Source organism: Castor canadensis, chromosome 2 (assembly GCF_047511655.1).
Source record: "Castor canadensis chromosome 2, mCasCan1.hap1v2, whole genome shotgun sequence".
NCBI lineage: Eukaryota > Metazoa > Chordata > Mammalia > Rodentia > Castoridae > Castor > Castor canadensis.
The window spans coordinates 158071325-158095745 of NC_133387.1; the positions used below are offsets into that span (position 1 = coordinate 158071325).

Here is a 24421-nt window from a genome sequence, read left to right on the forward strand (position 1 = left end):
AAAGCTTAAGAATAACTTCTGTTTTTTTTTTCTCTTCTATAGCAGTGAAAACACTTGCAAATGCAGGCTCCAATTTTATTAGTCACATAACTGTTCATATGTGATATAGTTCATAACTGATATTGAACTGTTGTCTGCTTCAGTTAGGACAGGAAGTGAGCTTTGGTAACTTGAAAGAAACACCAGGTCTATTGGTTTCCTGGGTGCCTGAGACAGCATTAAATTCATTCGTCTTAGGCAGTCAATTCAGCAAAGCTGCTAGGAAATCACAGTTAGACTCAAATATGCCAGTAGCAGTAGGTTGTTTAATAAGTTTAAAACATTTCCAACCCCGCCATCAACAAGTATACATGTGGGAGTATAAACACATACACACAAACAGTACTGGCAGAATGGCTTATATGGTAGAGTGCCTGCCTAGCAAGCATAAAACCCTGAGTTCAAACCCTAGTGCCACCAAAAAAAAAAAAAAAAAAAACACATATACACACAAACAATTAAAATGGAATCTGAGCACATCCAGTAATTATTAATTGCTCTTAAAAACCTGAAAGTGGCAAGTGATAAACTTGTTATCATAGAAATTGGTATTTCAACTGCCAACAGGTCTAAATATCAAAAGTCTTTAAATTAGAAAAGTAAAGCTGGGCATGGTGGCCCATGCCTGTAATCCTAGCTGCTCAGGAGGCAGAGACCAGGAGGATCACCGTTCAAAGCCAGAGCAAATAGTTTGCAAGACCCTGTCTCGAAAAAACCCTTCACAAAAAACAGTTGGTGGAGTGGCTCAAGGTGTAGGCCCTGAGTTCAAGCCCCAGTACTGCAAGAAAGAAAGGAAGAGAAGGAAGGAGGGAGGGAGGGAGGGAAGGAAGGAAGGAAAAGAAAAGCGCTGGCAAAGTGGCTCAAGCAGTAAGAGTGACTGCCTAGTAAGTGTGAGACCCTGAATTCAAAACCCCAGTGTTGCCAAAAAAAAAAAAAAAAAAGAAATGCAAATTCCTATGTATTACTCATTTTATCCACTGCCTGAGGAAAAACGATTTATAAGCAGCATTTGTTTGCATCCTTTCTTCCTACAACTTTTTTTGTAATTCAGTCACTTTTATATAGATGTATGAATAACTGGCTTGCCTCCTAAATAGTCACATGACTTCTGTCATTTTCTATCATTTCAACATTCTCACTGCTTGGACCTCTAAAGAGGGATAGCAAAACCCCCATCTAAAACTAGGTATGTGAGTTCAACTACATTATTTTGTATAGGCTAGATCTCAAATAGGCTCCATAGTACATTCATCCTATAAAATCCATATGGGACCTCCAGCTTTTTATATCAATCCATTTAAAGCTTTTTTCATTTTATTTACTACCTTTTATAATGATTAAATAATTAGCACATTTAATATTTATTTTGGGAAAACTCAATATTCTGTTCAACTAATTTTAAATATTCCTTAAAGTAATAAATGTTGAAATATTAAGAGTTCCATTGGTATCTCCAAATATAAATATTACCCAAACTACAGTCAAACCATTAATTAAAGAATACTTAGGACCAGTAAAAAGAAATTTACCCAAATTTACATTTTGCATATATACAATATGCAAAGACATCCCCTTATACAAGGGATTCAGAGAAACTCCTTTAGGATATAAGTGATATAAACAATAGAATATTAAAACCTTAGGTAGAGAGGGCTAAGGATATAATAATTATCTTTAAATAATTGAAGATTGTCATGTAGAAGGAATAACCTGTGTTATTTCAAGGATAGAACCAAGAATAGGAGAAAGGCAGTTAAAACAACTCAAACTCAAATAATTCAAACTCAAAACATTTCTCACCACTACAGTTGCTAATAGAATAGTCCTTCTAATGAGCAGCTGCTAGTAACTGACATGTTGAACAAGATGACTTCTAACATTCTTCCCGGTTTGATTCAATAAAGATTTCTTCCACTTCTGTATGCTATTCTTAAAGGCAAAAGAAACCCTGTAACAATGCCTTTTGGACCAACTGCACCTTCTGAAAGTGAGTTAATTGAAGGATTCCAAATATTTATAGTAGTATATCTGTTTATATATATGGGAAAGGTTTAGTCAGTTTAGGTTTTATTTTCTGCTTTAAAAAAAAATGATACGCTGGCTATGGTGGTGCATACCTATAATCCAAGAACTGGGGAGGCTGACACAGGAGTTCAAGGAGTTTCATAGTTTGAGGCCAGCTGGGGTTATATAGCAAACCTTGCTCCTCCCCCCAAAGAAAGAGAGAAGAGAGAGTGAGAGGAAAACCCAGAGAGAAACCTAGTTATCAAAAAAGTACTTAAGATAAAAAAAAATTCTGTTTAAATCAGGCACCAGTGGCTCATGCCTGTAATCCTAGCTAGATGGGAGACTGAGATCAGGAAGATTCAGGTGCAAGGCCAGCCTGAGGAAATAATTCTCCAGACCCCATCTTCAAAATAAACAGAGAAAAAAGGGCTAGAAGCATGGCTTAAGCAGTAGAGTACCTACTTTGCAGGTGCAAAGCCCTGAGTTCAAATGCCAATCCCACCAAAAACAAAACAAATTTTAACTAATAATCACCTGTAAAAGAGAAAGCAAAAAATATATTCAACAATCATCAGGTCTCAAACTGTTTAGAAGTTGATAAAATCATATCAATGCACTAATTTGTACTTAGAATAAAAGAATTATCTGGTAGGACACACAAATGGATATTATATTGTAAAAATAGGTAAGTATTCATTTATTTCAAACAAATTTTACAAAAACATGCCTGCTAAACATCCAATTTTGAAAACTGGAAGCCTGTTAGTAAGCAAAAACAATGTGATGAGGAAGTAAGACTATCAGTTAACAAGTTATACCCACTGGTATCATGAGAAATGTAACAGAAACTCTAAGGACTTTAGACATAGCTCTGGGCTTATGGTTTGATTTCCCTATCATGTTTCATTGATATTCAACTGTAAAAGTACAAGCCCAAAGGGAAAAACCGTATGATAATGAACCAAATGCATATCCAAGGAAAATTGCTGTTTAAAAGTAGTTTGTGGATTCCCTTTTCTTGACTGTATGCTAGTATTTTATCTCTTTGCTGTTATTTTAGAAGCTTTGACTTGAAAGCTTCAAATCATACTCTGAAGACCAAATTATCTTCAACTTTTTCTATAACAAAGATAATCCATCTAAATTTTTTCAACATTACATCTTTAGCCCCCTTTCTGAAAAATGACAAGATTTAATTTAAGTGTGATTAATACTAGGTTTTTTTAATGTGCAAAAGTCTGCTTTTTAAAGCAAACAAAAGAAATAAAAATATGGCACCATTCCAATTATCAAATGCCCTTAAAAATGACATCAGTAAAAAGATCTAAGCAAATTTCAAAGATAGCAGATTAGTAATTAGAACATTATGAAATGATCTGATTTTATCAACAAACAAGAAGCTTAATAATAGGTAAAAGAAACAACATGCACGCATTATATTGAATATTAAGCTAAGTAACCATAATTTTACAAATTCTCCAATTTCATAACTGCTTATTTTTGAATAACTAAATTTTAGCCTCATATTAAACATTAAATGCCTATTTAACAAAGCCATTTGAACAAACACATCTATGCAGATTTAAATCCTAGAATATCAGAGTAAACGAGATATTATTCAAAGTTGAATATGAAAGTTCTATTCTCTTTCATCATCTGTGTGATCAGGTTGCAAAGGACACGCTCTGTGAAAAGAACAGAGAATTTCAATAATTACCCAGATACCAACTGTTTAAGTAGTTAACAAGCATACATAAATGAGAAATATTAACTAATTAATATAGTGAGTCTAGTCAAATGACTAGAAATCAGAGAAAATCCTAATAAGAGTTTGGCAAACACCTACAAATTTGAAGTACTAGTGAAAACAACATTTTTACAATTTGTTTTGTCTCTAATTTTGTAGAATCAATGTTTTTCATTTAGGAGATGTTGCCTTTTTTTGGGGGGGTACTAGGGTTTGAACTTAGGGCCTTAAGCTTGCTAGGCAGATGTTTTACCTCTTGAGCCGCTCTGCTGGCCTTTTTTTGTATTGGGTATTTTTGAGATAGGGTCTCACTTTTTTTTGGGGGGAGAGGGAGAGATTTGAGCTGGCCTCAAACCAGAATCCTCTTGATCTCTGCCTTAGGATTACAGGTGTGAGCCTCCATGCCCAGCTGATTTGCTATCTTTTTTTTTTATCATTTATACATTTATTCATATGTGTATACATTGTTTGGGTCACCTCTCCCCCAGTTCCCCCATCCTCCTCTCCCGTCCCCCTCCCCCTGATTTGCTATCTTAATGAAGGCATAATTACAGCTCTCCTAAATGAAAACAAATCTAAAGAGCCTAAAGAATAATATAAACCAGCTGGGCACTGGTGGCTCATGTAAATAAGCTTTCTCCAAGCCAGGCACTGGTGGCTCGTGCTGTAATCCTAGCTACTTAGGAGGCACAGATCAGGAGGATCAAGGTTTGAAGCCAGCCCAGGAAAAATAGTTCATGAGACCCTATCTCGAAAAAAAACTCATCACAAAAAAGGGCTGGTAGAGTGACTCAAGGTGTAGGCCCTGAGTTCAAACCCCAGCAACACAGAAAAGAAAAAGCTTTCTCCAAAAATGTATGTTTGCTGAGTTTTACTGAAATCAGAAATCATAAAGCCTAAGACTGAATTACTGCTAAATCTCTCATAACATGGATAGTAGGCACTCAAAAACAGTTTAATAAATGGTCTGTCAACAGTATTGAATAATTTTTAAGTTTTTGTCTACCAATACTTTATTTCAATTATACTTTTAGCCATTTATTTTTATTTAGTTTGTTCAGCAAATCAATCCCAAACACAATGTTTGTACATTGTGCAAAACAGATGGAAGAGTGTCTAAATATGAATTAAGAGGGAACCATAGCTTGAGATCTGTTGAATCTGGTTGTTCCCATGTAGATTTCTAAAAATAGAAAATATTTTCCTCAGGCTTATTGAAACTACAATGGCCATATTGGATACTGAAACACCTAAACATCAATATATGATCATATGAACCAAAGATTTCATAGAGTATTTCTTATGTTTTCTTTTATTTTTTTTTGAGAGTGGGTCTTGCTATGTAATATAGGCTGAACCCAAGACCCTCCTGCTCCAGCCTCCCAAGTACTAAAAGGCATGTGTCACCATGTTTACCTCATAATTTCTACATTATCAAATATGCTTTTAAACAGATCAGTTTTTGTGGTTGTTACAGTTGGTACTAGGGTTTAAACTCACAGCCTCACACTTTCTGGGCAGATGTTCTACCAATTAAGCCACTCCACCAGCCCTTCTTTGTGTTGTTTATTTTTGAGATAGGGTCTCAAGAACTATTTGCCTGGGTTGGTGTTGAACCTCAATTCTCTTGATCTCTGCCTCCTAAGTAGCTAGGATTATAGCAGCTCCTACCTGTATCAGTTTTTAAATTATATAAAGTAATCCAGGCTCCAGTGGCTCACGCATGTAATCTTAGCTACTCAAGAAGCAGAGATCAAGGTGATGGAGGTTTGAAGCCAGCCCAGGCAAATAGTTCTGGAGACCCTATCTCAAAAACACACATCACAAAAAACAGATGGTGGAGTGGCTCAAGGTATAGGCCCTGAGTTCAAACCTCAGTGCCACCAATAAATAAATAAAATTATAAAAAGTAGGGCCAGAGCCAGGCACTGGTAGCTCACACAGTTCAAGGCTATCCAGAGCAAATAGTTCACATGAACCCACTTCCAAAAATAACCAGAACAAAATGGACTGGAGGTATGGCTCAAGCAGTAGAGCACCTGCTTTGTAAGCAGAAAGCTGAATTCAAACCCAGTCCCACCACAAAAAAAAAAAAAAGCAGGGCTAGGCATGGTGGCACACATCTGTAATCACAGCAATAAAAGAGGCAGAAATAGGAGGATTGTGGGTTAGCAATCAGCCACACAAAAGTTATCTCAAAAACAAGCCAGGTATGGTGGTACGTATCTGTAACCTCAGTTGCTTGGGTGGCAGAGGTAGGATTGTGGTCTGAGGCCAGCCCAGGCAAGTGTGAGACCCTACCTGATAAACTAAAAGCAAAAGGACTGGGGGTGTGGCTCAAGTGGTAAAGCAACCCTGAGTTCAAATCCCTGGTACCACCAAAAAAATTTTTAAATAAATAAATCATAAGCCAGGTACCAGTGGCTCACACCTGTAATTCTAGCTACTCAGGAGGCAGATCAGGAGGATAGCAATTCAATGCCAGCCAAACAGTTCGTGAGACACTATCTCAAAAAAACCTATCACCAATAAAAAAGGGTTGATGGAGGGGCTCAAGTTGTAGAGTACCTACCTAGCAAGCATGAGGCCCTAAAGTTCAAAACCCAGTGCTACCAAATAGGATAAAATAAAATAAGCTATAAAAATTATTCAATATTTGCAGAAATAAAAAGTGTTATAAATGAAATCTTTTTTTTTTTTTTTTTTTTTGGTGGTCTGGGCTACTGCCTGCTAGGCACACTCTGTACCACTAAAAGCAGTACTTGAATTGAAGTCAGTGTACTTCTAATCTTGCCAATCTAGTTAAATATAATAGCTTTAAGAATCTGACATCCTTATTAGATGTATTGTGCACTAGAGAATGGTTATCATTTCATTTCTAACTATGTATGCAAAATTTACTCATGTTTGGCTGGTGGTAGAGACACACATCTATAATCCCAACCTGAGGGAGACAGAGACAGAAGGATCATAAATTCAAGGCAAGCCTGGGCTACCTAGTAAGACCTTGCCTCAAAAAAAAAAAAATTACCCATGGAATACACTCTAATTCATCCTTGCCCTGGCACATGTCAATTGCTATACAGAAAACTAAATGCACTGTCAAAGGAGTGAGGATGTAGCTCTGTGCTAAAGCACCTGCCTAATGTGCACAAAGCCCTGTATTCAATCCCCAGCCCCCAAAATACAAAGCAAACAACAAACCCACAAGACTAAATTAGGGCTGCTAAAACAATACAGAGGATTTATAGTAATACCTAGTGGTTCTTTCCAATGCACATATAAATAAAAAAAAATTGGGTGGTACTGGGGTTTGAATTCAGGACCTTTCACTTACTATTCAGGTGCTCTACCACATGAACCACTCCACACCCCCCCTTTTTTGTGATAAGTATTTTCAAGATAGGGTCTCTCAAACAATTTACCTGGGCGGGCTTTCAACCTTAATTCTCCTGATATCTGCCTCCTGAGTAGCTAGGATTACAGGTGTGAGCCACTGATGCCCACAAATAACATCTTTTTATATTACCTAATTATTTTAGTCGTCTAGGTTTAGTGAGCCAAAATGAAAACTGAATCTTCATTCCACAGAACATCCATTTCCCCTAGGTGAAAGTATTTTCAAGGAAAAGTTGTAAGGGTCCATATTTCTTAAGCCATATTTAATGAAATCATTAATTTTTGATGTTGTCTTTCTCTTCAGTCTTATACATGAAACTGTAGCAGATTTAATATTGGCATTCATCATCTAGTTAGATCCTTCAGATGTTCTTCAAGCCAGTTCAGTTTGGACTATCAAGATTTCTGTGTTAATGAGTAGAAGTAGTTGATTTGATGATGACCTGGTTTTGTTTTCCTTGCCAATTAAACTTCTAGGTGCCATGTGGATTCTTAGAATACAAGTTAGCCTGTGCCTCTTAATGGATGAGATATAGAAGAACAAGTAAGACCACAAGGGTACTGGCTATATTCTGTATGGCATTGTCGGAGGGTTTCACGGTGGTTTCGGAATAGACAGTATGTTCTGGTGTGCTGGTTAAAGGAACGAATGAATAAATCTGCATAGGTAGGACCAGTGCCAGAAGTAGCAGCCCCAGACTGAGCCTGGCCAACATCTTCTTACCCTCGTGAGTGACTATGCTGTATCCACCTTGGTGCTTGGTTGGCTGGAGGATCTCCTGGCTCCTAGCTGGTGTGGAGGTGTTCAGGCAGGCCTTACATTCAAGGGGCATCACAATGACAGTGACATGGTGCCACACCCTCTGCTTCCACACCCAGTTAAATTCTTTTTGTGTGTGTGGTACTGGGTCTTGAACTCAGGGCCTACATCTTGAGCCACCCTACCAGCTCTTTTCTGCAAAGGATTTTTTTCAAGATAGGGTCTTGTGGAACTATTTGCCTGGACTGGTTTGGAAATACTATCCTCCTGATCTTGGCCTCCAGAGTTGCTAGGATTACAGGTGTGAGCCATGGCATCTGGCCAGTCAAAATTTTCGTTTTTTTGGTGGAACTGAGGTTTGAACTTAGGGCTTAAGCCCTTACAAAGCAGGCACTCTACCACTTGAGCCATGTGTCACATCTCAATCCTTTTGATTTCAGCCTCCCAAGTAGCTAGGATTATAGGCAAAGCCACCAGCACCTGGCCTAAAATTTTTAAGTAAAACAATTTAGAGAGGTTGAACCCTATTACTTAACAAACCCATGAAAAGGCAGGTTTCAGATCTTTTTTTAATTCTTTTTGAGATGCTGGGGAACAAACCCTGGGCCTTGCACATGGCAGGCAGGTGCTTTACCCTTAAGATACATCCTCAGCCCTTTTTCCTGATTCTTAAAAATGATACATATTTGTTACTGAAAGTTGGTACATAGTTGAGGAGGAGGCAGAGATCAGGAGGACTAAGGTTCAAAGCCAGCCTGGGCAAATAGTTCTTGAGACCCTATCTCGAAAAATACCCCAACCAAAAAAAGGCTGGCAGAATGGCTCAAGCAGTACAGTGCCTGCCTAGCAAGCGTGAGGCCCTGAGTTGAGTTTAAACCCCAGTTCTGCCAAAACAAAAAAAAGGTCTGGAGGTGTGACTCAAGCAGTAGACTTCATGCTTTACAAACATGAAGTTCTGAGTTCAAACTCCAGTGCCACCAAAGAAAAGAAAAAAAACAAGAATAAAGGTGGTTAAGTTCATAGTTATTAGCACTTATTGTCTGAATGGGAACTGACTCTCTTTAGAATGTGTAAAAATAATACTTTTTGCTGCTATTTAACATATAAGAGTGACACGTAAGAAATTAATACATAATTAGTACAAGTTTTAAAAACTTAGGTTTTTTGTTTTTGTTTTTTTTTTTGTGGTGATGAGGCTTGAACTCAGGTCCTACACCTTGAGTCACTCCACCAGCCCATTTTGTGATACATTTTTTGAGGCTGGGTCTTGTGAACTATTTGCCTAGGCTGCCTTCGAACCTCGATCCTTCTGATCTCTGTTTCCTGAGTAGCTAGGATTACAGGATTTGTATTTTCTTATTAGCTTAAAGAGAAACCTTAAAGTTACTCAATATCCCGTTTGTCCTTTCTTTTCAAAAGGATATTTTCTTTTATATTCCAGAATCTAAGAACTTACTTTCTCTTTGCTTTTCCTAAGCCACTGCTTCCTGCCTCTTCAGGAATCTGGTTCTCTTTTTCAGAATCTTTAGAGGACTGCTTGAAGAATTCTCCAATTCCTTTTTGCCACTTGGGAGTTGGGCGAACACAAACTGGATTCCCTCCTGCATACTTATTTTCAGCTGTAAAATATAAGCAGAACTAAGTAAGAACTAAGAATATAATTCCTTTAAGAAATTAAATTTTTTTTTTTTTTGTGGTACTGGAGTTTAAACTCAGAGCCTCATGCTTGCCAGGCAGGCACCCTACCACTTGGACCACTCTTCCAACCTTTTTTGTGTTGGACATTTTCAAGATAGGATCTCGCCAACTATTGGCCTGGGCTGGACAATAGAGAGAATGTGAAAGTTTCCACAAAGGTAGATTCCACTTTTCAAAGCATTTGGCTCCTTTTCAGTTCAAAAGGGAAATCCAATTCCTGGTTATCGTTAAATAGTAACATAAAAGAAGAAAATATTTTTGCACCTTTATAAAGCAATGATCAGAAGGCCAACAGGAGAAAATTACTGTCACTACATATATTTTTTTTCTTTAAACTAAAATGTTTATCACAGGGCTGGGATTATGGCTCAGTGGTAGAACACTTGCCTTGTTAATGTGTGAGGTCCTGGGTTTGATTCCCCAAGCACCATAAAAACAAACAAACCTAAAATGTTTATCACAAACTCCAACTGTTAAAAAAGCTTACAAAAATTGTTTCTATACAGATTTTCTAAAGTTATATTGTTTGTACTGTTCTGAAAGTACACGTGACCTTTAAAAAATAGAGATCCTGCCAAGTGTCATGGCTAAACCTGTAATCCCAGCACTAGGGAGAATGAGGCAGAAGGATTATGAGTTTGAGGCCAGCCTCAAAAAACAACAAAAAGTGATCCTTTGGTTCATAATTTTGCCAAAGAAAACTTACAGGAATGCTTTCACTACTAGACAATATACAGCAACTATAGTTTTTTCTTTTCTTTTTTTTCCCCCTGTGGTACTGAGGTTTTAACTCAGGGCCTACACCTTGAGCCACTCCACCAGCCCTTTTTTGTGATAAATTTTTTCAAAATGGGATCTGGAGAACTACTTCCCCAGGCTGGCTTCCAACCTTGATCCTCCCTCCTGAGTAGCTAGGATTACAGGCATAAGACACTGGTGCCCAGCTGCAACAATAATTTTTTCTTTGATTTTTGAGATGTGGTACCCTATGTTACCCAGGTTGGCTTGGAAAATCCTGGATTCAAGTAATCCTCTTGCTTCTACCTCCCAAGTAGCTGGGACTACAGGCCTGCACCACCACACCCAAGCCAATAGCAATATATTTAAACCCAGCTCTGCTGATTTGTATGACCTTCACAAAGTTATGTAATCTTTAAAATGAGGATATCACAGTTACTGGGATTAAAAATAGAGATCTATAAAGAGTTTTCAAAAGTGCACCTGTTTAACACATATTAAGGGCCTGTTCAATTGGCTCTGGTGATTCAGCAGAGGAACAGAAAATAGGATGTGGCCCTGATGGAATTTATTCAGTTGTACAGGGATAAGAAATTCTAAATAAATCATCTACTTACAAAATCTTGTCTACTATTCCCTTTTACCTGAAGAGACTGAAGTAACAAATATTTTCTGTCTGCAATGCTGGGGTTTGAACTCAGGGCCTACACCTTGAGCTTTTTTTTTTTTTTTTGTGGGGTGTTTTTTTCTAATACAGTCTTGTGAAATATTTGCCTGGGCTGGCTTCAAAACATGATCCTTTTGATCTCTGCCTCTTGAGTAGCTAGGATTAGAGGCGTGAGCCACTGGCACCCAGCCTGAAGTAGCAAATATTTTCTAATGATGTATTTAGAATAGGGAGAAATTTAGGGTGGCTGAAACAAAAGGATCACAGCTTGGGCTGCATAGAGAACCCGGTCTTAAAATAATTTAAATTTAAAAAATTTTTCCTAAACAGTGTTTCCCTTTATGTGCTTAACTAAACCTTATTAAGTGAACCGTCTTGCCTGCTCAACTTCCTACTGAAAGGAATGCAACACCAGATGGCATTTTCTCATCCTCTCCACAGGCAGAAGAAGCAATGTGAAGCTATTTCCCTTGCTGGGTTCTCCTCCTACTCTCCCAGTATCAGGAACTGCAAAGTTAGAAAACACACAAAGACAGAGGCAGGGGACCAGTGATAGTGGTGGGGGGTGGAGGAGGAAGAGAGAGAGAGGAGGAGGAGGAAGGGAAGAAGGGAGGGAGGAAAGAAGAATGGATAGATGGAAGAGAAAATATGCAGAAACTAAGGCATAAAAATGTGTATAGGACAAATGTGGGCTGGGGATTGAGCTCAGAGGTAGAGGACTTGCCCAGCATGTGCAAAGGGTTCCATCCCCAACATCCTTCAAAAAAAACAGTGTGGTTAATTAGTATGGTCAGCCATCATCCTAAATCTACTAAAGAGGTCCTCAAACAAGAAAATGCCAACCGTCAGGATTAAGAAAAATACAAACCCTGAACCAAAAAAAAAAAAAAAATAGCTTTGGCTTGAGAGTCTCTTCTATGAGACTGCCACCACTACCTACACCAGCTCACTAAAAGACCAAGGCCCACTCAGAAAGCAAGGAAGAAAGAAATTTAGGGATGAGGATCCCAAGTAAAATAAATTCCGGAGGGGGTAAAAATAATTCCACAGGGCCTGGGAAATAGCTCAGTGGTTGAGTGTTTGCCTAGCATGCATATGGCCTTGGGTTCGATCTCTAGTACTACAAAAGAAAAAAAAAAAATTCCAAATAGGTCGGGGTACTTGAGGCGACGGAAGGGGGTGTGCTTGGGGTGGGAGGATACAGAGAGTTCCTCTTATCCGCCCCCCCCTTCTCCCGACAAGAGCTTGCAGGGCGCTTACCTTTCCTTGATGAAAGAGATGCAGAATTAATGACAGAGGTGGAGGAACCAAGCACCTTCCTGGGGGCTCGAGAGGCCACCACTGCAAAGAGAGGCAAAGGAGGGCATTCAGAACTAGACAAGGGTCAAACATTAAGTCCTGAGACATGTTCTCACCCTGGTTCTACACCTAGCAGCTCGGGAGGGAAGGTGCAGAACAGCAGGATGACCCTTTCCTGTGCCTGCAACTTCCTGGCTCGGGGAATTGAGCACACAGGGCCGGGAGAGCCAGGGCATCTCCATCCCAGAGACAGGTGACCACAAGAGCCCCCTCCCCCGCCCTCCAGTTCCGCACTCTGACGCTTCACCTTTTCTGTAGGTGGCCGGGACACTGTCTGCTTTAGTCCGCACCATGTTCAAACGCAAGGGGACAGAGAAACTAATGACTTCCCAGGAAAGTGTTTCACTGGACAAGGACCCCAAAATGACTCTCCCGCCTCGGCTTATATAGCTCTCTTTCCCGCGCGCTCACAGACTCTCGCGAGCTGTGGCTCCCATTGGTTCCGCGCCTTCACCCTGAACCAATCGCTAGGGTCCAGCGGTGACAGTGGGAGGTTTAATAGGCTGGCCAGTCCATCAACTGCAGAGGCTGGGATTTGTACCAAGTTAGATGAGCGGTGCCAGGACGCTATCCTGGGATACCCCAAGTGTGCGCACCCAGTCTGAACTAGCCAAATGTAGCTGTTTATTAAGTAAAGTCCAACAAAAACCGAGAATTATAATTTCCTCAAAAGTTACCGTAGGATTAAATCAATGATGATTAAATCCTGGATGTGAAACCTAAATTAATAGGACTTTTTGATGCAAATCAAGGAGAACATGAAAACTTTAATACCCCAAGCATGAACTTTCTCTATAGCATTCATACTATAAAACAGCTCTCTGAGATGAAGAAAAGAAATTAATACAATTTGTTTTCAGGCTTTTTTACGTTTTTAGTATCATGTGAAGCTAAAGACATGAACTTTACATGATACTGTCTATATGTACAAACATAAAAAATAAATATGGTCACAGAGCTTCTAAAAATTCTGCCGAAAGTGCTAAAGCTACATCTCTGGCCCACATGAGCATAACTCTAGAATGAGCTCATAATTCCTTTCTATTCCTTATGCTTATTATCAAATTACAACACCCCTAAGGAGTGGGTGGTTTTTTTTTTTTCTCACTCTGAATACCATGCATAAAACAAGATCAAATGAACTTGCTGTGGAATGATTCTGTTAGTTGCTCACTTGAAAGAAACCTTGGAAGTGCAAGTACAACAATGATTCTCTCAGTGAATTATTCTTGCACTTAAAAAATAGGGGGAGGAGGGATAAAGGAGAAAGAAGGAGTGATTCTAATTAAGATATATTGTAAGCAGTTTTGTAAATGTCACAATATACTACCAGTACAATTATAAGAAAAAAAATAGGCTGGGGCTGACTGGTGGTTCAAGTGATAGAGTGCCTGCATAGCAAGCTTAAGGCCCTCAGTTCAAACCCCAGTACCACACACACACACACACACACACACACACACAAAATAGGCTACTGGGTACTTTAACATAATCAATAATATCTCTATAGGATTTAGAGCCAGGCGTGTAGGCTAGGACTGGCAAGGCAGAGGACAGTAGGATCAGCCTAGATCAGTTGGAGGCCAGGCTAGTTAGAGATCCTATCTCAAAAAGATAAACAAACAAACAAACTAAACTAAAATGGAATTAAAGGATTAAGGTGATAGCCTAAATTAACATAATAATGGTAGGAACTGTATTGGCAATTACCTGGAGTTTTCTACCCTGGAGTGTAAGAATGCAGTCTAGTGCTATGCTCCTCTTTTTTTTTTTTTTTTTTTTTTTTTTGGCAGTACTGGAGTTTGAACTCAGGGCCTCACTCTTGCTACGCAGGTGCTGTACCACTTAAGCCACTACATCAGTGCTGTTTCCTCTTTAAAAAAAACAAAAACAAAAAATGCTCAAATTCCTACCAGAAAAAAAAAAACAAAACTCAAGATGTTTCTTTTTTTCTTTTCCTATGGTGGTACTGGAGTTTGAACTCCAGGCCTCAAACTTCCTAAGCTTTTTGTTTTGGGTATTTTTGGGATAGGCTTTCACAAACTATTTGCCTGGTGTTGGCTTCAAATACCACAAATTCCTAGGATTACAGACATGAGCCACCATGATCTGGCAGGATAGTTCTTCATTGTCATTAGGGACAATCTCAGTGCAAATTGGTTCTGTTGTTTGTTTGTTTTTTGAGTCATGATTTCACTATGTATCCCAGGCTGGCCTGGAACTCATGTTGTAGCCCAGACTGACTTAGAATTCTCAATCCTCCTGTCCCTTTCTCAGCTGGAACTACAAGTATGCAGCAAACTGGTTTTCAAATGCCATTATTTCCTTTCCACTTAGTCACTTCTACATAGGTCTAAATTTCTTGCTTTGAACTCAAATCCCAGATTCCTGCAGGGATTGGAAATACCTAGAAGATCTGTCTTTTCTCTTAGACTACATGCCAAGTAAATGGTTAGAAAGAATTTCAAATACACCTTTCCACACAGGGGGTCTACATATTACTATAATTGTGTTTGTTTTTATTTGTATGTCTTTTTTAACACTGGTGATAATAAAGAATGCATGTTAGAGAAAAAAGCAAAACATAGTGATGCCTAATGAGTTTTTTTTTTTGCCGGGTGACTTGGCTCATACCTGTAATCTTCGATACTCAGGAGGCAGAGATCAGGAGGATTGCAGTTTGAGTCAACCTGGGCAAATAGTTCTCAAGACTGTCTGGAAAAAACCCATCACACACACAAAAAAAGGGCTGGTGGAATGGCTCAAGATATAGGCCCTGAGTTCAAATCCCAGTACAGAAAAAAAAGTTTTTGTTTTTTTTTTAACTACAGTGTTTGCATTGGAGAAGTGTTGTTCTTTGTTTTCTTTTGTGACACATGGTCTTTCTATGTAATCCAGGCTGGCCTCAAACTAGAGATCCTCCTGTCTCCTAAACCTCCAGAATTATGGGATTGCAGAGGTTCACCACATGCCCAACTCAGAGAAGTGTTTCTTTACAATTAGATAAAACAAAAAGAACTTTGTGAAATTTTTAATGACATAAAACATTAAGAAAATAGTATGCATGAATGAACTTTCTACCTAAATTTATAACATAGAATATTATTTTTTGGTGCTGCGAACTCAAGACCTTATATACATTAAGCACAAAGTCTTGCCACTGAACTACATCCTCAGTCCTAAAGAATATCTGTTTTTAAATTTTATTTTATTTTTTTGTGGTATTGGGGTTTGAACTCAGGGCTTACACCTTGAACACTCCACCAGCCCTTTTTTATGATGGATTTTTTTTGAGTTAGGGTCTTAAAAACTATTTACCCAGGACAGCTTCGAACCTGGATCCTCCTGATCTCTGCCTCCTGAGTAGCTAGGATTACAGGTATGAGCCACCGGCAAGAATATGTTAAAGTCACATTAAGTGGGGGTGTTTGCTTTATTCAGGCAGAGATGTAGTTTAATAAGTGATAATGAATATAAATGACTTTACACCACAAAGTAGAGATTACAATTTTAACATATGCTTTATAAAAATACTTAATACTATTTTTGAGGACCTAGTCATTTCATCATAATGTGCATGTGTTAAGTTCTACTGTGAAAAGACTGAAGTCACACTATCTTCGAGAAGTTAATGTTTAGGTTATGGGACTGAACAAATATAGAAACAGGTAGGCTATATGGATACATTATAATTTATAATAAATATATGAGTTTTACGAAGAAACAAAATTTGTGCCCATTAATGAACATGAACAATATTTGGCTTTAAAAAATACTGAGCAGATGGATCAATTTGGGTTATAATACATATATACATGGAAATGTCACAATGAAACACTCTGTATAGCTATCCTAAACAAACAAAAAAAAATTTTTTTTTTTTTCCAGAAACAGAGCAGGAAGGCAAAACAGGTCCTGTCTGGGGTGTGGGTACCAGTGGGAGGAAAAGGTGGGGGCGAGGTGTGTGTGTGAATATGGTGGAATCTTGTGTACTCATGTATGAAAATGGAAAAAAGAAACCTGCTAAAACTATTGCAGGAATAGGGGAAAGGAGAATGATGGAGGAGGTGAATTCAACTAACTATGATATATTGTAAGAACTTTTGTCAATGACACAATGTACCTCCGGTACAATAGGAAAAAAAAAATTAAAAACCTGGAAAATCATGTTTTCCAAAATAACAAAGAAAATCTGAACTCGATATATTTTATTTATGCCAAGAAAATATTAGCATAAAAAAGGCGAAACAGCATACAATGAACGTAATTACTTCATCTAAATAACTTAATGGGAATAACTTTTAGCCTGTAAAGATAATGAAAAGCCAGCTGTGAGTCAAAAGTTTGGCAAACTTCCTCAGCTTATGTGTACTAGCAGAGTGGGGAATCTTAAGTCTTGTCATCTTGGTTGAAGAGCTCATGTGGAAGGTTTTAAGTCAAAATTCAGCAGCTGTTTAATTTTTATCCCCTTGAACTTGCTGAGTTGTCTTGGATTTCCTTGAGAGCTTGTTTGGAGGTTCTAGCAGGGGAGCGCAGCTACTCGTATACCCTTGACCGAAGAACGGTCCTCCTCTATCGGGGATGGTCGTCCTCTTCGACCGAGCGCGCAGCTTCGGGAGGGACGCACATGGAGCGGTGAGGGAGGAAGGGGACACCCGCCTAGCCAGCCAGATCAGCCGAATCAACCCTGGCGATCAATGGGGTGACAGATGTCGCAGCCAGATCGCCCTCACATCCTTGGATTTCCTTGAAAAGAGCTGGCTCAAAAAACTAAACAGAGGTTTTAGCAGTGTAAATTTAATACCAGGCTATGAAGGGTACTAACTACCACCACGGTAGCAAAAACTAAAGCTTACAAACCGCTTTTAAATATTTTACGTGAAACCGGAACAGATTTAAAAGCTGTACCCTGAGCTTTCGGGGTTCCATTTTTTTCCCCTAAACTGTACTCTTTAGGTTATTTGCGCTGGCTTCTCTGCACAATTGCCAAAGGCCGTCCTCGACTTTTACATCTGACGATGACTTAAGATTTAAGCGCAGAAAGAGCTCGGGTTCCCTTATGAAGGGAAGAGAGCCGGAGGAAGCCAAAAGACGCCGGAAACGGCACAGGTGGGCGGGATCTGCCCTGGAGGCGGTACAAGCTGGCGGAACCCGCGTGAGCAAGGTCCGTGTTGCGAAGGGAACTAGTCCGGCGGAGGACGCCAGGTCTTGCGCAGCGCAGCTGGTTTCGGCTGGGGAAGATGGCGGTAGCTGGGGCGGCGTCCCAGGACCCGCTGGTACGCTGGTGTACTCAGCAGTTGAGGAAAACTTTCGGCCTGGATGTGAGCGAGGAGATCATGCAGTAAGAGCGGTTCGGGTCGAGACGGAAACGGGGCTCCGGGATGTGCACTAGTAGAGCGGACGCGGAAGCGGTGACTGAACAGTTGAAAGAAGAAATGTGAAAAAAGGGACGGAATTTTGGCCTCCGCCTTTATAGTTTAGCTTCTGGAAATGTGTCAGGCTCCACAATATACCAGTGGGGCCTGTTTTCCTAGGAAAATGGCAAATCCGTAATCAGTAGACCTTGTAAGAGTGTCCCAGGCTCCAATTTCCTTACAAATTGGGGAGAGAAGGAATTTCCAGAAATTCCTTACTCTGAACATTTAATTTGCCTGTGTGAAATGTGTTGGAGCAGAACCTGGAATTTAAATGAGGACGACCGAGTAGAGTGCAAATAGGTCTTGATTCGAGTCACAAGTTCTATTATCTGTTGTTATTTTACCAGTTTTGTTAACTTGGACAAGTTAATTTTCCTCTCTATACCTTGTGTTTCTCTATCTATAAAATAAATAGTTTTTACATTTGGCGCCTTAAAGTTCCTATGAAATAGAGCATGATTTAATTGATCAGCAGACATTTGTTGCGTTATTTTTACATGCCAGTTACTGGGACAACAAAGACTGTCAAGATAATTGGGTTCGATGAGTGCTGAGATGAGGGGAGTGGAAGGTGCTGTGGGAGCACGGAACAAAGGATCCCATTATGATTGAGGCACTATGAAGATTTACTAGAAAGAGATGTGTTTTCGCCTGAGAACCCAAGGATAGGTAGAGGTGGAAGGAAAAACTACAAATATGAGACTTGAGAAGGAACCTGAAAGTGTTCCTTAATTTGATTTTCTTGTTCACTGATGCTGAAACCTGAATTGCCACTGTAGTATTGTAGGAAGTAAGGCAAGTCTCTGAGTTTGGAAGAAAATAGATGTCTCCAGGAGGAAAAACTCGAGAACCAATCTTAAGGGATTTATTTTTATTTTGTATTTTTGAGAAAGGGTCTTACTATGTAGCCGAAGTTGGCCTGGAACTAGCGATCCTCTTGCCTCAGCCTCCTGAGTTCCAGGATTACTGAGGTGTACTACTATGCAGTCGCTAAAGAATTTTGTTTTATCTGTTCTGGGGCTTGTACACAGGGCCTAGCGCTTGCTCCACCACTTGAACCACACTCACAGGCTTTTTTTGCTTTAGTTATTTTTCGAGTAGGGTCTCTAGGTTTTGCCCCACCTGGCTTCAGACCTCTATTGTCCTATATACGACCTCCCCTATAGCGAGAAAGTATGCGGGCAACCCTCGCTTATTGATTGATTGAGATGAGGTCTAGATGCTGGATTGAAGATACAGCTCAGTAGCCGAAGTGCTTTCCCAGCATGTGTGAAGTCCTGGGTTCAATCCCCAGCGCATGACCAAAAAAAAAAAAAAAAAGTAGTGGGATGTTGTCAAATGAAATGATTCAAGGCAATATATAAACTAGAAAAATGGTTTTTTTTAAACTAATATAAGTACAAATGAACTCATATTTGCTACATTATTCTTTTTAAGTCGTTCAACATTTTAAAAGATTGTGGCTATTTCTGATTAGTCAACATGGTGATAAATGCAGCCTTTTCAGTCTCAGAATCTAATTGTATTTTGTACCGTATCAAGAAAAATTACGATTCTTGTAAGTAGTGGTTTAACAGCTTATTTTCAAAACTCAAATTTTCCTTAGTTAAATTTATTCAAACCATTGAAAGTGGAATGATAAATTTCTGTTTTAAAATTGAAACTCTATGTATGGCTAAATACTTCCTTGACTTTTTTTTTTTTTAATCATAAATATAAGTTAGGAAGTCTTCTGAACTTAAAATAAGCACTAAAGCTACCTAGGATATAATAGTATTTGAATCACTTGTTAGGTATTTGCTAGTTGCACAACAGGCTATTATGCTATGATGAAAGTATTTGCTGTAATTTGGCATTTAATTGAGAATTATGTAGGTGTGTTACAGTAGTGTACTAACTTGAATAATTTTATGTGAGTGGCATGAATTTTTAAAATAGCACAGAATTATTAACTTTCTAATCAACGACATGTTTATAATACCTTAAAATCTGCCCACAGAGTTAGCAAAATAAACTTTATTCTGTGATTTGCATGAGTTCATGTTTTGGTTGACGTAATTTTGCTAAGATTTGGTATATAACACATTTGGATGAATGTTCTTTGTTACATATTGAAATGTTTCTGGAACTCTTTAGTTCCCTGGTAATTTAAAAACTCCAGAGTTAAAATGATCTCTTGAGCTTCCTTTACAGAACTGTGAGTCCTTTCTTTTTTTTTTTTCTTTTTGGTATACTGGCTTTGAACTCAGGGCCTCTGCAGGCACTCTACTACATGAGCCACTCTGCCAGCCTATATTTGCGTTGGGTACTTTTTTTTTTTTTTTTTTCTACTGGGACTTGAACTACCTGTAGCCACTCCATCAGCTGTTTTTTATGATTTTTTTTTTTTTTTTTTTTTTTTGGAGATAGGGTCTCTCAAACTATTTGGCAGACTGGCTTCAAATTGAAATCCTCCTGATCTCTGCCTCCTGAGTAGCTAGGATTACAGGTGTGAACCACCAGCACCCACCTTGTGTTGGATATTTTTGAGATAGGGTCCCATGAACTGTTTCCCTGGGTTGGCCTCAAACCTCCATATTCCTGATTTCTGCTTCCTGAGTAATTATTATTATATGCATGAGCCACCCAGCTTAGAAGACCCATTTAATGGGGCCCAAATGCACCTTTTTTTAACCTATACATTGTAACTCCAATTCCAGCACGCCTCTGGAAGAATTCAGTACATATGTACCAATGATGGGACAATTTCATGTGTTTAAAATTTAAGATATAATGTAAGTTTTCTTGCATTACATACTGATGAGCCTGAGTTACAATTTTCTTAATGATTTTTATTCTTTTTTTTTTTTTTTTTCATTTTTCTTTTATTATTCATATGTGCATACAAGGCTTGGTTCATTTCTCCCCCCTGCCCCCACCCCCTCCCTGATTTTTATTCTTTAATAAGACATGTTCATTGTAGAAAACTAAAAAAATCAGAAAAGGGTTAAAAAAAATTACAATATTACCACAAACTACAGATAATTACTGTTTGTCTCTTCGTGTTTTTTCCTATTATAATACATTTTCTTTTTTTTATTTTAATTTTTATTTTATTCATATGTGCATACAATGTTTGGGTCATTTCTCCCCCCTTCCCCCACCCCTCTCTTACCCCCTCCCTCCCTTACCCCCCTTTACCCCTCAATACCAGGCAGAAACTATTCTGCCCTTATCTCTAATTTTGTTGAAGAGAGAGTATAAGCAATAATAGGAAGGACCAAGGGTTTTTGCTAGTTGAGATAAGGATAGCTATACAGGGAGTTGACTCGCATTGCTTTCCTGTACATGTGTGTTACCTTCTAAGTTAATTCTTCTTGAACTAACCTTTTCTCTAGTTCCTGGTCCCCTTCTCCTATTGGCCCCAGTTGCTTTAAAGTATCTGCTTTAGTTTCTCTGCGTTGAGGACAAAAAATGCTGTCTAGTTTTTTGGGTGTCTTACCTATCCTCATATCTCCCTTGTGTGCTCTCGCTGTATCATGTGATCAAAGTCTAGTCCCCTTGTTGTGTTTGCCCTTGATCTAATATCCACATATGAGGGAGAACATACGATTTTTGGTCTTTTGGGCCAGGCTAACCTCACTCAGAATGATGTTCTCCAATTCCATACATTTACTAGCGAATGATAACATTTCATTCTTTTTCATGGCTGCATAAAATTCCATTGTGTATAGATACCACATTTTCTTGATCCATTCATCAGTAGTGGGGCATCTTGGCTGTTTCCATAACTTGGCTATTGTGAATAGTGCCGCAATAAACATGGGTGTGCAGGTGCCTCTGGAGTAACCTGTGTCACAGTCTTTTGGGTAGAGTGGTATTGCTGGATCAAATGGTAGATCAATGTTTAGCTTTTTAAGTAGCCTCCAAATTTTTTTTCAGAGTGGTTGTACTAGTTTACATTCCTACCATCAGTGTAAGAGGGTTCCTTTTACCCCTCATCCTCGCCAACACCTGTTGGTGGTGGTGTTGCTAATGATGGCTATTCAAATAGGGGTGAGGTGGAATCTTAGTGTGGTTTTAATTTGCATTTCCTTTATTGCTAGGGATGGTGAGCATTTTTTCATGTGTTTTTTGGGCATTTGAATTTCTTCTTTTGAGAAAGTTCTGTTTAGTTCACTTGCCCATTTCTTTATTGGTTCATTAGTTTTGGGAGAATTTAGTTTTTTAAGTTCCCTATATATTCTGGTTATCAGTCCTTTGTCTGATGTGTAGCTGGCAAATATTTTCTCACACTCTGTGGGTGGTCTCTTCAATTTAGAGACCATTTCTTTAATACAATACATTTTCAAAAAATACTCATAAGCTGGGCAAGGTAGTCAATGCCAATAGTGCCAGCTCCTAGCATGAGGAGGAGGCAGGAAGATTGAGAGTTTGAGGCTAGCCTGGGCAAAGTTAGTAAAACCCTATTTCAAAAATAAAAACATGCCAGGTGCCTGTGACTCATGCCTGTAATCCACCTATTCAGGGGACAGAGATCAGGAGGATCAAGGTTTGAAGCCACCCTGGGCAAATACTTTTTGAGACCCTATCTCAAAAAACCCCATCACAAAAAAGGGCTGGTGGGGTGGTTCAAAGTATAGGTTCTGAGTTCAAACTCCAGTACCACAAAAATAAATAAATAAATGCAAATAAAAGCAAAACAGCTGTGGGTGTAGCTAAAGTGGTAGAGCACTTGCCTATCAAACTGAAGACCCTGGATTGAATTCTTAGCACTAAAAAATAAAACTGCTTTTAGTTCTGTCACTCAGTAGTGTAATCATTTTGGTATATAAATTTCTAGCTTTTTTTCCTACACATCAGTCTGTGCACTCCTTTTTTATTTTCTCAGGTCAATTATAATTAAAAAATGTACTGTATTATATTTTGTAAAATTCCCATCAATGTACATTTTAAGTAGTTTTCACTTTTTCACTAATTCAAATAATGATACAATTAGCTTTTTTGCATATATTTTTCTATCCTTGTTACTTCATTTTTTCTTTTGCAGTGCTGGTGTTTGAACTCAGGGCCTCATGCTTACAAAGCAGGTACTCTACCACTTGAACCACTCTGTCAGTTCTTGATTTATGATTTTTTTAAAACATTGAATTAATAACTGGTTAGGTGGTGGTGTACTCTATAATCCCAGCATTGGGGAGACTGAGGCAGGAGGGTTGAGAGTTCCAGGCCAACCCTGGCTACACAGTGAGACCATGTCTCAAACAAACAAACAAAAAGGTTAAAATTAAGTATATATTCATATCTTTAACAAATAATAATGTTAGGTTTAGAGAAATTTGAGATTTAGACTATAGAGATTAATTTTGTTTCCAGGGAAATATGAAGATTGCATGTGTATAGTTATAGGAAGTGTTCCTGTGTTAAGGATAGCCCCACAACCCTTCACGGCACTGATGTGATTGTAAAAATACAGAGAAACAATAAATGGCTAAATATGTGTGAATGTTAGGTTATGAAGTCCTTGAGATCAGGATCTTTGTCCTAATCAAATTTATATAGCCTAACATAGGAGTTGGTTCAAAGTCACATTTTTAATTAATGATGATTTTTTAATTTGTTTTTGTTGTTAAGCAGTGCTGGGGATTTAATCCAGGACCTCATGCATACTAAGCCTTATCCTAGCATTAATTTACTACATTTATCTCTGTTACAGTTATTGAAAAACATAGGGTGAACTGTCCTTGTTTCATTTATATCTTTTCCTCCCAAGGTATGTTTTGTCAATTGAGAGTGCTGAAGAGATACGAGAATATGTGACAGACCTCCTACAGGGAAATGAGGACAAAAAAGGTCAATTTATAGAAGATCTTATAACCAAATGGCAAAAGAATGATCAAGAGTTCATATCTGATCTTCAGCAGTGTTGCAAAAAAGATGGTAAGTCAATGTAATTAAGTAAACATTGAAATATTATTGGTAAATACTCAGCTTTAAATAACTTGGTATTTCCTATCATATTTCTTCATAGGTAACTTAAGCAGATCATATTTTTATTCCCTGGAAACTTGTTAGGCAGGTGTTCTACCACTGGAGCCATGCCCCACCCCATTTTGCTTTAGGTAGTTTTTATTCTTGGACCAGCTTGGACCTGGAGCTTGATCCTTTTATTTACCCATTCTAGGTGGCTGGGATAACAGGCATGCACCACCAGGCCTAGCTATTTGGTTGAGATTGAATCTTCAGAACATTTTGCTGGGCGCACCTCAACCACAGTCCTCCAAATCTCCACCTCCTGAGTTGCTAGGATTATCTTGAGTTACCTACACCTCACAGGATTTAGTTTGTTTCATTAATCCCATTCATTAGCAGTTGAGTTTTTAATCATTGACTAAAATCTTTACAATGATTTAAAGTTAATTTTGGATTGAGAGCAATCTTGCCTGAATTGATGTCTTGATTCTACTATTGGTTTTTTTTTTTTTTTTCTTGGCTGTAGTGGGTTTGAACTTGGGGCCTCACACATGCTAGGCAGATGCTCTACCACTTGAACCACTATGCCTGCCAGATGTCTTGACTCTAAATATTAAAAATCACCTTCTGTGTATTAC

General features: G+C 38.6%; 2 protein-coding genes across 7 annotated transcripts in view; one reads left to right on the forward strand and one right to left on the reverse strand.

Annotated features, from left to right (window-relative positions):
• Positions 1-139: 139 nt before the first annotated feature.
• Pclaf (PCNA clamp associated factor) lies at positions 140-12809 on the reverse strand. Of its 2 annotated transcripts, XM_020152569.2 has the most exons (4): positions 12662-12809; positions 12316-12396; positions 9409-9571; positions 147-3731 (listed from the first exon to the last, which is right to left on the reverse strand). In XM_020152569.2, exons 1-4 carry the CDS (start codon positions 12705-12707, stop codon positions 3686-3688), a joined length of 336 nt encoding a protein of 111 aa, XP_020008158.2. In that variant the 5' UTR covers positions 12708-12809; the 3' UTR covers positions 147-3685. The 2 variants fall into 2 exon arrangements, with proteins under 2 accessions (XP_020008159.2, XP_020008158.2); XM_020152570.2 differs by lacking the exon at positions 9409-9571 and having other exon boundaries at positions 140-3731.
• A 4748-nt stretch (positions 12810-17557) lies between these two features.
• Positions 17558-24421, forward strand: part of Trip4 (thyroid hormone receptor interactor 4) — a 63155-nt gene continuing 56291 nt past the window's right edge. For 4 of the 5 annotated variants that reach the window (XR_012445509.1, XM_074066189.1, XM_074066191.1 and 1 more), the window contains exons 1-2: positions 17558-17755; positions 23584-23750. Coding sequence is in view for 3 of the 5 variants with exons in the window: in XM_074066189.1 (XP_073922290.1) it covers positions 17655-17755; positions 23584-23750 (268 nt within the window). In the remaining 2 variants the exon portion in view is untranslated. Of the gene's footprint in view, positions 17756-22814; positions 22901-23583; positions 23751-24421 lie in introns of those variants that run through there. The other variant, XM_074066192.1, reaches the window with a different exon arrangement.